The sequence below is a fragment of the Chrysochloris asiatica genome, unplaced genomic scaffold, assembly GCF_000296735.1.
Source record: "Chrysochloris asiatica unplaced genomic scaffold, ChrAsi1.0 scaffold00126, whole genome shotgun sequence".
NCBI classification, from domain to species: domain Eukaryota; kingdom Metazoa; phylum Chordata; class Mammalia; order Afrosoricida; family Chrysochloridae; genus Chrysochloris; species Chrysochloris asiatica.
Window position 1 is genome coordinate 9494618 of NW_006408644.1, and position 14497 is coordinate 9509114.

At 39.6% G+C, this 14497-nt stretch overlaps 2 protein-coding genes across 2 annotated transcripts in view; one reads left to right on the top strand and one right to left on the bottom strand.

Moving 5' to 3' along the window:
• The window catches only part of LOC102815228 (T-complex protein 11 homolog), a 22242-nt gene extending 18599 nt beyond the window's left edge, over nucleotides 1-3643 (bottom strand). The window contains exons 1-2 of the mRNA XM_006869121.1: nucleotides 3517-3643; nucleotides 1572-1674 (exon numbers count right to left, since the gene is read on the bottom strand). Coding sequence (XP_006869183.1) covers nucleotides 1572-1674; nucleotides 3517-3643 — 230 coding nt within the window. The remainder of the gene's footprint in view (nucleotides 1-1571; nucleotides 1675-3516) is intronic.
• Nucleotides 3644-4277: 634 nt separating this feature from the next.
• Nucleotides 4278-14497, top strand: part of ARMCX5 (armadillo repeat containing, X-linked 5) — a 37140-nt gene continuing 26920 nt past the window's right edge. Inside the window, 1 exon segment of the mRNA XM_006869122.1 lies at nucleotides 4278-4319. Within this exon segment, the coding sequence (XP_006869184.1) occupies nucleotides 4278-4319 (42 nt within the window).

Below are 14497 nucleotides of genomic sequence, written 5' to 3' on the forward strand. Positions count from 1 at the left end.
ATCAATACATCTTGATTGCATGTTTGATCAATTTCAGATTGAAGAAGTTGGTAGAATTCTTCTATTTCATCCTCACTGGCTTTAGTGGTTGGTGAATAAATTTGAATAATAGTGGTATTAACTGGGCTTCCCTGTAGGTGCATGGATATTATCCTTTCACATACAACATTGTACCTCATGACTGATCTGGATATGTTCTTTTTGACGATAAATGCAACACCATTCCTTTCCAATTTGTCATTCCTGGGATAATAAACCATGTGGTTGTCAGATTCAAAATGGCCAATACCAGTCCATTTCAGCTCACTAATGCCTAAAATATCAATGTTTATGCATTCCATTTCATTTTTGACAACTTCTAATTTCCCAGATTCACACTTCATACATTCCATGTTCCTATTTTCAATGGATGTTTACAGCTGTTTCTCTTCATTTTGAGTTGTGCCCCATCAACAAGCTTAACTCCATTCACATCATCATGGTCAACTCTGCTTTGAGGAGGCAGCTCTTCCCCAGTCGCATTTTGAGTGCCTTCTAACCTGAGGGGCTCATTTTCCGGCACTGTATCTGACAGTATTTCTCTGCTATTCATAAGGTTTTCAGTGACTAAAGATTCAGAAGTAGTTTGTCACTCTTTCTTCCTAGTCTGTCTTTGTCTGGAAGCTTATCTGAAAACTGTCCACCATGGGTGACCCTGCTGGTTATTTAAAACACCAGTGGCATAGCCCTCCGAATCATAGCAACTCACAAGCCAACACCGTACGACAGACAGACAAGTAGTGGCCGTTTGTTTTTATGTAGAAATTGTCACTTTAAATTTCGAGGAGATCTGTGTGCATGCATAATAGAACCTCCCAGGAGTGGGGTGGGTTATCCATTTGCTCAGGTATCCCCTCTAGTTACCAGAATGGAGGTGCGCAGTCAGCAAGAGACCAATGAACAATGGACAGATACCAAAAAAAAGAATGTCCACACCTGTATCTCCTTGGTTCTGTCAGGTGTTCATGGCTGTTCTGATCCTTCCCCCACTTGTTCTCTCCCAAGAGGGCGGCTCCGGGAATAGCTGAGCGTCTTGAATTAGAAAGCAATGGATTACCCATTTTACTATTAATAAAACATTCTCAAACTCATTCCCTTGGAGTCGGTTTCAAACTTATAAGACAGAGTAGAATTTCCCCATGGTATTTCTGAGGTGTAAATCTTTACATTAACAGCAACAACAAATCTTTACAGGAGTCGGTTCCATGGAGTCAGTTCTGACTCATAGCTATACTCCATAGGGTTTCCGAGGCTGTAAATCTTTACAGGAGCAGAAAGCCTCATCTTCTACCGTGGAACAGCTGGTAGTTTCAAACTGCTGACCTTGAGGTTAGCAGCTGAGTAGAAAGCCTCCTCTTTCCCCCATGGAGCAGCTAGTGGATTCGAACTACAGATCTTGTGGTTAGCAGCCCACTAAGCCATTCAAACATTAATTATATTATTAAATGAAAATGCTTCAAACCTCATCAAAAGTGATTTGTGCTATATATCTATGCCAAGAAGGGTAAAATGGAAAAAATAAAAGTTTGTACCTATTTGGAGGTAAAACCCTTTCTTCCATACAGAAATCTTGGTTCACTATGATCTCGTGAGCAATGTTCAACCTGGAAACTTTATTAACTGTCTCTGTTAGATCTGTAGCAGAAGGAACTTCAGATCGACTCTCTGGGAAAAGGCACAGCAGTTGTTAGCAGGGAACCCACACAAAATTCATAGTTTATTACACAGTCAAGTAAGGTACCATCTCCTTGCTCCCACACCTTCCACCCCCACCAATTAAAAACATCTTTAATTGTGTCTTGAATTAAAATTTACAGTGCAAATTAGTTTTTCATTCAAGAATTCATGCACATGTTTGTTTGTTTTTTCTTTCATGATTGCAATAGCCACAATGTAACAACACTCTTCCCACTTCCTCCCTGTGTTCTCAAATTCTATCCATCTTTCTTTCCTGTCCTATTCTTCCTTCAGAGTTTTTCCCTAGGAAAATGTTGCCCTTTTGCTCCTATATGTTTGATCGTTATCATTGTTCACCGTACAGTCCTATTATTTGGCTGAAAGTTGATCCATCAGGTTGAGTTCAGTTTCAAGCTTGAAGGGTGTCTAAGGACCAGTCTCATGAACTCCACCAGTCTCTATTAGACCAGTAAGCTTGATCTTTTTTGTGATTTTGAGTTTTGTACTACATTTTTCTCTAACTCTATTGAGGACCTTTTACTGTGATTCCAATCAGAGTGGTCAATATTGACCAGCAGGGCACCATCTAATTCTAGTCTCAGGGTCATGTACTATTTTTTTCTGCTTGTCTGATTTTCTTCACTCTTCTTTGCTCCGAATAAGGATAGACCAACAATTGCACTTTAGATAGCTGCTCTTGAGCTTTTAAGACCCCAGTCACTACTCACCAAAGTAGTATGTAGAACATTATGTTTGCGAACTATATTATGCCAATAGACCTTGATATTCCCAGAGACTATGGTTCTGAGCCCCCATGCCCAGCGACTCATTTTAAGGCTTGAGTCTCTAAGTTCAGATTTCTGAAATGGATCTTATACAGACACTCAATCATTCTAGTATTGGGGGTTTCTGAATGATTTGTCCTCTGACAGTGATGGACCCTCCCAGAGTAGTCAGGCATGGGGAAAAGATAAAAAGTTTTTTAAAAACTGTGGGGAGAAAAGTGAAATAGATTTAAAACTTCTTTCCCTTGAAATGTTAAAACAGTAAGACACAGCAAAGAAACAATGAGTAGCTTATGAGTTGTAAAAAATAAGCATTTATATGAAAATTACTGTGGTTCTGCTCACCTCCCTTTACCTCTGATTCTACACACAAGATGAAAGCTCTGTGAGGTTTAACAAGCTAAACCACAACCTCAAATGCCTACAACATGGTATGGAAGAGATCGCATGTCCCAATGTATACATAAAAACACTGTTGTCAGATCTAAAAGATTTGACACCAAAGCAATGCTAATTGCTATGTCAGCAATATGCCCTAGGAAAAGGACCTAACACAACTCCAGTTCTTATAATTTGGATTCCTTCAAGTCTATCTCAGTTAACTACCGTTTACAACCCAAAAAATCTAAATATAAAAATGGGATCCGTGCTTTGAACTAACTCAACCTTTACTGGGGCTTTTAAAATGTAAGTAATCATGCTTGTTTCTTTCTCTAGAGACTAAAACAACAACAACAAAGCACCTCTTTAAATCATTCTTGTCAGGGGCCTACTACCTGCATGTAAAGATTGTTGTTAAATGCCACCCAGTTGTTCTGACTCACAGCGACACTGTATAGGGTTTCTGACCCTGCAAATCTTTGTAAGATCAGGAAGTCTTATCTTTCTCTCAAGGAGCAGCTGGTGGCTTTTAACTACGGACCTTGTGGTTGGCAGTCCAGTGCTTATCATATTTCTTTAACTGCTATAAAGCACTACATAAGCCCGAAATGATGGCTGAGAATTCTAGACCTACCAGGAGAATGGTCATGTAGGCAGTAATTCTTGTTTTCCTGGCTCTGCTCTGGTGTTTTAGACACATGGGGTGTAGTTTCTGCTTCGCTAGGATCATTCTGGCACACAGTTTCTTCGATCTTAGGCATGTTGATGTTATCTGGAAATGGGGAGACAAAAAAGGGGCAAGCTGTTGATGTCATACTGGCTCTGACCCAGCAAAGGAAGTCTTCAATTTCTATCTTGTTTCCTGATGTCTTAACCTACTGCTTTGAGTTTATGGAGTTCGGAATAATGACCTCAAGGATCTCAGAGGAATAGCTAGGGTCCTGAAACAGGTATAGGGAAAAGGAGAATTTAGGACTAGCGGGACTGCCTTTTCTGAAATCAAATAAATTATAATTCTGGGTGAGCAGAAAAGGAAAGGTTCACATAAGGGCTATGATTTGCCAAGTCAGAAGACACATGACTGGCAGAACTACACTAAGAAACTTCCTCTACTCTGGTTCTCTTTAGTTGGCCCCAGAATGAAACCTTTCATCCATAACTTTTATTCCAGTCCCGTTTTGGGTGCTGAAGTGAGCAAGTGGCCCAACTCAAGTCAGCAGGACACTCCTACAGCCATCCAGACCCTGGCCTCTCACCTCTGGCCCGTTCCTTGACCGTGTGCTCCTCGGCTGAATCTGATTCTGTGGTCCCTGGAGCTGTCTAAACTAATCCTAGGATGTACCATCACGACTTGAGCGGGAGGGGAGATCAGGAAGGAAGGAACTGGACTAAACCATGAAGATCATGAGACCTACCTCGAGAGCACCCCTGGCCAATGTTAGGTGGTAGAGTCCAGTATTTGACAACAAAGAGTGGCCTGTCTCCTAAGTAACTGATTGTGGGGCCAGGTCACATTTGTTGGGTACCTTGAGAACCCTGAGATCTGGGAAGGCATTATGGCCTGTCATTTGGCGTAAAGGCAGGAAGTAGAAAGGAGCTGTGAAGAGATTTCTGGCTCATGCTCTGCCTTGCAGCCTCTAAGTCCCTAGAGAGCTGTGTGTGTGTGTGTGTGTGTGTGTGTGTGTGTGTGTGTGTGTGTGTGCGCGCGCGCACGCGCGCGCGCGCAGCTTCTCAGGTGTTTATCCACCACAGGGGGTGCTGTCCAAAGCTTTTCTCATCTCTCTCCCCTCCCCTACTGACCGCCAGAACCATTCAAATAACTAGAAAGGAAAGGGATGATTGTTTTTTTGGTTTGTTTAGCTTTTACTTCACACTATTCATGTAGCTATAAGGAGCTCTGGTAGAGTAGTGGTTACGAATCGGGCTGCGAACCGCAAGGTCAGCAGTTCGAGACTACCAGCTGTTCCACTGGAGAAAGATGAGGCTTTCTGCTCCCGTAAAGATTTCCAGCCTCGGAAACCCTGTACAGGGTCGCTATGAGTCGAATCCGACTCTACAGCACATAACAACAACAACATTCATGTAGCTATAGAAATAATAAGCAAAGTTGCAGAATAGAATTCTGTTTGTGATTTATTTGGTTGATTTTAAGTGAACCTTCCATGCAATTTTCTTATTGTTGTTGTTAAGTGGAATCGAGTAGGTTCTGACTCATAGCAACCCTGTATAGGGTTTCCAAATAGCGGCTAGTGGGTTTGAACTGCCAACTTTGTAGTTCGAAGTTCAGTGCTGATCCTACAGCGCCACACCAGATGTCTGAGGACAGATAAACAGAGTATCTGTTAAACTCTCATTAATGTGGAAATGAAGAGTCATTTCAAAGGGCTGGTCATAGACGTTCTGTGGTAAAGGAGTAAGACCACAAGCTTAGGGATCGGAGCGGAGCTTAAGTTTTGGTTCCGATTCTTATAACAAATTCCTAGCATATTCTTGATTACCATCTAATTGTTAATCTTGAACCTCATCTGTAACCTGAGGGGACTGGGTTAAATGACTTTAAGGGTCCTCATGGACCTCACTCTTCAAGGATCCAGATCATTGGACATTTCACAACTCCAGTCTACTTTGTCATAGTAATATGGAAACTCCTGGATTGGAAATAATGTTAGCTGTAGGGATTTTTCACATGCTCTTAATCAAGTTGAGGAAATTTTCCTCTATTCCTAGTGTGCTGACATAACTTTTCATGGTTTGATAGCTTATTCATTTTTATCATTGAAGAATATCTCATTGTATGGATGTGCCATAGTTTGCATATTTTTCAACAATTAAAGGACACCTTTGTAATCATGAATTAAAGTGCTACAAGCATTCATACAGTCCAGATATTTGTGTGGACATAAGTTTTCATCTCAGCTAAGTATCTAGAAGACTACAATTATCTTGTTAAGAAACTGCTAAAATGTCTTCTAAAGTGAGTGAAACATTTCCCATTACTATCAGCAATAAATGAAGCCTCTTCTTGTTCCATATCCTTGGCAGTACTTGGTAATATCAGTTTTATTTTTAAATTTTTAGTTATTCTAACATGTGTGTGGAGTCCCTGAGTGATGGAAGTGGTTAATGAGTTAGACTTCTACCTGAAAGAGTGTAGGTTCCAGTGCATCCAGAGGGACTTCAGAAGAAAAGTCTAGTTATCTACATTAAAAAGAATAGCTATTGAGAACTCTATGGTGCATAGTTCTACTGTGAATCAACTCAATAGGAAACTGGTTTGGTGGTATCTCATTGTTGTTTTAATTTGCAGTAACCTAATGACATATGAAGGACTCCTTTTGGGGCACTGTAGGCTAATGTGTCAGAATGCAAAGTCAGTTTGACCTGCAAGGTCAGTTGTTCAAGCTCACCAGCTGCTCCTTGGAAATCCTATACAGGGTCGCTATGGGTCAGAATTGACTTGACGGAACATAACAACAACAACAAATAACTTATGAACACTAATGAAGACTTGACAAGCTGTGGAATGCCATGAACGACATGCAAAAAGAAACCAAAGGTCATTAAAACGAAAAGAAAGAAAGAAAATACCAAAATGGATGTCAACACAGACTCTGATACTTGCTCTAGAATGTAGAGAAGTTAAAGTGGAAGGAAGAAATGATGAAATAAAAGAACTAAACAGAAGATTTCAAAGGGCAACTTGAGAAGACAAAGTATTATAATGAAATGTGCAAAGACTTGGAGGTAGAAGACCAAAAGAGAACATGCTCAGCATTTTTCAAGCTGAAAGAACTGAAAAAAAAAAAAAAAAAAGTCTTGCATTGCAATATTGAAGTATTTGATGTGTAAAATATTGAACTACAAAGGAAGCATCAAAAGAAGATAGAAGGAGACTTCCACGTCAAGATGGTGGATTAGATATATGCTGAATTTCAGAGGATAAGACAGAGAGCTGGATCCAATGTCAACAGGAAGAGGAAGCAGAACAGGAGCAGCAAGGAAAAAAAATAAAATAAAATAAGCAGGCAGACTGCAGGCTGACCTGGAGTGGTGAGATCATTTTGAGCTTTTGGAGGGGCTGTTGATATAGTGGCCTACAGGCACAGGAAGTGACTGGTGTTTGGTGTCAAATAGGTGTGTTTCTCCCATTTTCCTGTTAGTTTCGGGTGTGACCAGTCCCTGTCCTTAAATACCCTGTGGTCAGTGGCACCCACTCTGTGCAGCTTCTGCGATAACTATGGTCAGGCACCTGGCATACCACCCCTGCTGCTTGAGGGGTGTGAACTCATCCTGAACTATATTACACAAGAAGTAAACAGGAAACTGCATTCACACTTCTAGTTTCCATCACACCCATCAGGAGACAGGTGGTGAGTACCTGAGAACACACCAAAATATGATAATCAAATAAATAAATATACAGTACCACAGTGTCTTATAGGAGCTCTGGTAGCGTAGTGGTTACGAATCGGGCTGCGAACCTTAAGGTCAGCGGTTCGAAACTACCAGCCGCTCCGCGGGAGAAAGATGAGGCTTTCTACTCCCGTAAAGATTTACACCCTCGGAAACCCTGTACAGGGTCGCTATGGGTCGAAACCGACTCGACGGCATTTAACAACAACAACAACAAAACCACAGTGTCTTAGAGAAAGCAAACAATTTCAACTCACATGAAGAAACAAGAGAGAATGCCTCAAACAAGTGAACAGAGTCAGAGTCAGAAAATATACCAGAAATGGTATCAGAATTACTTGGTAAATAAGGAATTTAAGAGAATTATGTGGCGTGGAGCTGTGGATTAATGCATGTCTAGACTACTAGGTCTGCTGCAACCACAATATCAATGGTTCAAGCTCACCAGCCACTCCTCGGAAACCCTATACAGGGTCGCTATGGGTTGAAACAGACTCAATGGCACTACAGCAACATATTTAGACACGTTCCACAGATTGAGAGCATGCAGCTGAAATCAAGGAAAACACAGACAACATTTTAGAAGAATCCAGAAACAGACTGACAAATAAATGAAAACATAGAAACCATAGGGGAAAAAAAAGCAATTAAAAAGTCAGAAGATTAATACTACAGAAATAGATAATATATTGAAAGGACAAAGAATTAGAATCAACGGAAAGCAGAATTACTAAGAATGAAGACAAATCTCTCAATATTTATCGGCTAGAGGAACAATTAGAAAAAAATAATTTTAAAAAATTGAATGAAAGCTTAGGATTTATGTGGGACACTATAAACAGGAATAACTAATAATACTAAACTCTGATTTCCCAGCAGAAATCATGCAGGCAAGAATACAATATATCAAATTCTGAAATTAAAAAAATGCCAAGAAATAATCATATACCCTGCAAAATGGTCCATCAACTATGACAGCAAAATTAGGGCGTTTCCTGATAAACAGAAATTAAAAGAATTTGCAAAAACCAAACCAACCTTACAGAAAATACTAACATAAGTTATCTGGACAGAGAATTAAAAACAGCAGACAACAACGTGAGATTAACATACATGACAAAATCACCTAGAACTCAAGTAAAACAAACCTACAAGTCTGCAATAGGGAACCAGAGATACTAGTTGCAACAACAACAAAAATTCATAAAGTAAAAAGAGGGGGGAAAGTAGTTACAGAACATCCAAATAAAGACAAAATCAAATTGATTTCAAGAAAAAGTTAAATACATAAAAAAAAAAACACACCTAAATGTAACCCTAAGACTAAGCCAAGTCTTCCTCCTAGCCCTAACCATAACTCTTACAGGAAATGAAGTCGTATTCCTAGTATGTTTTTGTTGATAGGTGCCATGAAGTCACTTCCAACTCATAGTGACCCTGTACGGGGTTTCCGAGGCTGTAAATCTTTATGGGAGCAGAAAGCCTCATCTTTCTCCCAAGTAACAGCTGGTAGTTTAAAACTGCTGACCTTGCGGTTCGCAGCCTGATTCGTAACCACTACGCTACCAGAGGTCTTTATTCTTAGTATAGATAGCTATAGTCTTAGCCCTAGCTCCTTATCCTTACCCCCAAATAAAAATACAAAATATATTATAAACAAGTAAATACATAGAATTAACTGGAATTCTGAAGATTTTTAGTTATTAAATTTTGAAAAAGAATATAAAGAGAATGAAAGGAATATCGAGTCATTGTACCAAAAAGAATTGGTTGATGTTCATCCATTTCAAGATGTGGCATATGATCAAGAATCTATGATATTGTAGGAAGAAGTCCAAGCTGCACTGAAGACATTAGCAAAAAAAAAAAAAACAAAAAAAAAAAACAAGGCTCCAAGAATTGAGAAAATACAGATCAAAATGTTTCAACAAACTGATGTAGTGCTGGAGGCGCTCACTTTTCTATATGTTAAAAAATTTGGAAGAAAGCTACTTGACCAACCAATTGGAAGAGATACATATTTGTGCCATTCCAAAGAAATGTGATCTGGAGGAATGCAGAAATCATCAAACAATATAATTAATATGACATGCAAGTAAAAATCTGCTGAAGATACTGTTGCAACAGTACATTGGCAAACAGCTTCAAGAATCTCAAGCCAGATTCAGAAGAGGAGATGGAAGGGAGGAAATCATTGCTGCAGTCAAGTGGATTTTGGCAGAAAGCAGAAATAACAGAAAGATGTTTATTTGTGCTTTACTGAGTATGGAAAGACATTTGACTGTGTGGATCATAAATAAAACTAATGATAACATGAAGAATGTGAATTTCAGAACATTTAATTATGTTCATCAGGAACCAACCTGTACATAAACTAAGAGGCAATGATTTGAAAAGAACTAGAGACAATGAATGGTTTAAAATCAGGAAAGATGTGTATCAGAGTTGTATGCTTTCACCATATTTATTCATTCTGTATACTGAACAAATAATCTGATAAACAAGTTTATATGAAAAAGAACATGGCATCAGGACTGGAGGAAAACTCATTAAGAACCTGTAATATGCAGATGGCACAACCTTGGTTGCTGAAAGCGAAGAGGGCTTGAAATACTTACTGATGAAGATCATAGACCACAGTCTTCAGTATGGATTGCACCTCAATGTAAAGAAAACAAAAATCCTCACAACTGAACCAATAAATAATATCATGATCAATGGAGAAAAGACTGAAGTTGTCAAAGACTTCAATGCTCTTGGAAGTAGCAGTTAAGAAATCAAAAGATATATTGCATTGGACAAATCTGCTACAAAAGACCTCTTTAAATTGTTAAAGAGCAAAGATGTCACTTTGAGCTCTAAGATGTACTTGACCCAAGTCATGCCATTTTCAATCACCTCATATGCTGGTAAAAGTTGGACAATGAATATGGAAAATAATAGGAGAATGGGTGCATTTGAATTATGGAATTAGCGAAGAATATTGAAAGTACCATGGACTTCCAGAAAAGCAAACATACAAATATCTCTTGGAAGATGTACATCTAGACTGCTCCTTAGAAGGGAACATAGAGAGACTTCATCTCTTATACCTTGGACAATTCACAAATGATCAACCCCTGGATAATTACATATTTGATCAAGTATCAGGGAAAAAGAGGAAGGACCCTCAATGAGATAATTGACACAGTGGCAGCAACAATGGGCTCAAACATAGCTATTGTGAGGTTGACGCAGGATCAGATAGTGTTTAATTTTGTTGTGCATAAGGTTGCGGTGAGTCAGAACCCACTGGATGACACCTAATTACAAAAAAAAGTTCTGTTACAATCCATCTGTCTCCTATACCAACAACTCAGTCTCTACCTTAGTTACAAATTTACAAAACACAATTAGTGAAAAACCATAGTTGAATTTTGATATATACTTATCTTGCTGTTGTGTGCCATCAAGTTGGTTCTGATTCATAGTGACCCTGTATAGGATTTCAGAGGCTGTAAATTTTTACAGGAGCAGAAAGCTTAAACTTTCTTCCACAGAGTGGTTTGCCTGCTGAATTCAAACTGCTAACCTTGTGGCTAGCAGACCAACATGTTACCCACTAAGCCACTAGGACTCTTTGTACTTATCTTAGTCATAAAGTTATTTATAGACTCTAACTTCATTTAACATTATCAGTCTCATTTCCTATCCTCTTGCTGACTTCTATGGGGCCAGTTATACAGACATTCTTAACAAGCACCTAGTAATTCTTTATCCAGATCAGAAATCTTGAGAAATCTTTTTTTGTTTTTCAAGCAGTGGAACTTTGACAAAAAGATTAAATGATTTCTTTAGAAAAGCAAAAATGAACATCTTTATTTGATTTTTTAAAATTTAGGCCTGATGTCACTTAATTCAGATATTTGTTGTTGTTAAGTGCTGTCGAGTCAGTTCCAACTCATAGTGACCCTGCATAAGGTTTCCAAAGAGCAACTGGTGAGCTTGAACCACCGACCTTGCTGTTCAAAATGACCTTGCAGTCCAGCGCATTAACCCACAGTGCCATGCCATGCTAATACCTTAATTTACCCACAATTACCTTTGAATTATATTACTCCCATGGAAGTTTCTTGAGATTTACTTTATGGTTCAGCATATGATCTATTCTGGAATGTTTGATAAGCAATTGTTCTGGGCAGTGTTCTATTTTTCTATATCAATTAACTAGCTTATTTTTATTTACTTTTGTTTTCCTTCATCTGATTTTTTTTATCTGTCTGAAACCTGAAGGGCTCATCTTCTGATACTATATTTGACAATGTGCTGCAATTCATATATTTTTCAGTAAACTCCTGAGGTGGTGCTGTGGGCTAATGCAATGGACTGCAAAGTAGGTTTGAACCACAAGGTAGGCAATTCAAGCTCACCAGATGCTCCTTGGAAACCCTATACAGGGTCGCTATGGGTTGGAACTGACTCTACAGCACTTAACAACAACAAATATTCATAAATAGTCTGCCCCTCCTGCTTTCTTGTCTGTCTTAGACTGGAAGGTTAGTTGACCTCTTTCCACCGTGGATGACACTGCTGGTATTTTAAATGCCAGTGACATACCTCCCAGTATTGCAGCAACATGCAAGCCACCACAGTACCATAAACTGACAAACTTGGAACCAGTGTATTTTTGATCCATGTTTACTTATCCATTCTGCTACTAATTAACTCTTTTTTTTGTTAATCACATTTTTTCTTAAAGCTTTTATTGTGCATTGAATGATAGTTTACATGAGGCAACATCAGTTTTATACTCATCCCATCGTATTTTGTATCATTGCAATGATTACAATCCCCTCTATGCATCACCATTCAACAGTATTTGCTTCTATTACCTCTGGCTTTGTTTGTTTGTTGTTGTTGTTTTAGGAGGGTGTACACAAAAACACTCAGGAATCTTCAATCATTTAAACAACCCACTTTCTACAAGCCTGCCTCTGGCGGCCAGCACACAGCCTTTTTCTTTCCATGAGTCTAGACTCCTCAGATGCTTCATCTCTCCGTGTCCTCTTCTCTGCCTCCATCTCTAGTGTAACCTCATCCTTGCCTCTGTATCTGGTGTTGCTACTTCTCAAGATAGGGTCCCACATACCACTCATGCTCTTTGCCCTTGATGGTCCTAGAGACGTCTGTTCATGGAATGTAAAATTAAATACTCCCCTCTTTATGTTACAAAAAATCTACCTTTACAGTTGTGACCATCACAATTATCATGATATCAATTGCTCACTATTTAATCACAAGAATCTTATTCTCATCTCCTTTCAGCAGACCCATGTAGACAAGAGAAAGACTATTCAGTGGGGATTCTACCTTCCCCTGTGCACTCTGAAACTAAATTCACTCTTGAAAACTTGTAAGCCAGTGACTTCATGCTTTTATACTCCCTGCATTCTAGGTAGCAAATGTCTAAGTTGCCCATCCCTACCAACCCTGTGTACAGAAGGGATAGGTTTGATCCTTGATATGAAGACTCCTTCACTCTCAGTTGGTATTTTCAGCTACTACATCCATAAGGTCAAGTTCATCAAATTGTAGCAATTTACACTTGTTTCCTTTATCAAATTTCGTTACCTTCCCCTATCCCAGGATCGGGCAGTGTTTCGTTCTGTAGTACATAGGGTCACTATGAGTTGGTACTGACTCAATGGCACCTAACAAAAACAACATTCAACTTCTGACCATCAAGCCATGGAAGCTAGGTCAGATAGTTCTGCAAGTTTGGGTGTTCTTGTGCGTCTCTCCTCACCTCATATCAGTGGGACACTTCACTCTTGGCTCTAGCCTTCTATGGCTAGGGCCTTGCCCTTAGACTTAGGATTCCTTAGGTCTCACCACACTTCAGATCAACTAACTCTTCCTCTTCTCTCTCTCATCTCCATGTCAGCAGGAGTCTATAGAAGATGGTCGAACTCAGCCCATATCTTCATTGCTGCCTTCCCCGCTCTTCCACTCACCAGTAGACCAACATGGCCACCAGCAAGCTTACATGTCTGCTCATATAATCCCTTTGGGTTTCAGTCTTGGAGTGGGTTTTGTCCTGAAGGGACTTGATTACTTGCCTTGATGGCTCCCTGGTGAACAACTTGCAGTTTTTATTTTCAATTTTTCCTGCTGGTCTTTCTTTCAATAAGTATCTTCTGTTCATCTAGCCACTCCAGGTTGGTCTTCATGTCCTTTCAAGTGGAAATGTCCCACCTCAGAAGGCTCTGGATGGGGCTCAGGATTCCACCTATGGTCCTGTAAACTACAATAGCTCTGCAAGAAGCCTAATTCACTGTGCAAGTTCTAGAACCCCTTTTAGTTATTCAAATCAGTTATAGGCTGAAGACAGAATTACAAGTTTTCTGTAATCATGTTTACCAATATTCTTGTCTATCCCAATCAAATGTCTATTTTACAATAGTAGGAAAGGGAAACCAACATTCATAAGACAGTCAAGCATCTTAACATCATTTCCCCTCTTTTACCCATTCAGATTATGCCTCAATCCCTATATCACAGAGCCCTGTTGTTCCAAGGATGAGTATATATCACTTTACCTCCATCCCATTTAGCTCATGCAAACATGCCTAAGTGTCCCCTACCCTCCTTGTTTTTCCATCCCTTTTGCCGGGAGCCAGCCCCAGCAGACTTATTCCAGGGTTTTTTCGAAAGCGTATGCGGCGTCGGCAGATTACGGAGTCATAGGCCATAATAAATTCAAAATCTTCTCATTACATGCTTTATTATTATTATTTCTATGGCTACTCTAATATTCTACTTCTCTCATTCTTTACTGTCCCGCTCATTCTTTACTCCCTTGCTCTCCTGCTCATATCTTGTGCGTCCTTTCTCCCTTCCCCTGGCTCCTGCTTCCCTTCTCTCCTCTCCTGCTCCCCTTTTCTGCTCACCTCTTCTGCTCCCTTCTTCTGTTCCCCTCTTCTGCTCCCTTTACTAGCTTCCATTCTCTCCATTACTCCCTCTATCCTCCCTCCATTCTTGTCTCATCTCCTCTCCATCTCATATTCCTTCTTCTCCCCCATTCTTGTCACTACTACTACTACTTCTACTACTACCACTACCTCTACTACTACTCCCTTGTTCTGTCTTACAATCCCTTATATACCATTACAGAAAACATTGCATTCATAGTAATCAATGACATCAAGGTACAATCTATCTTG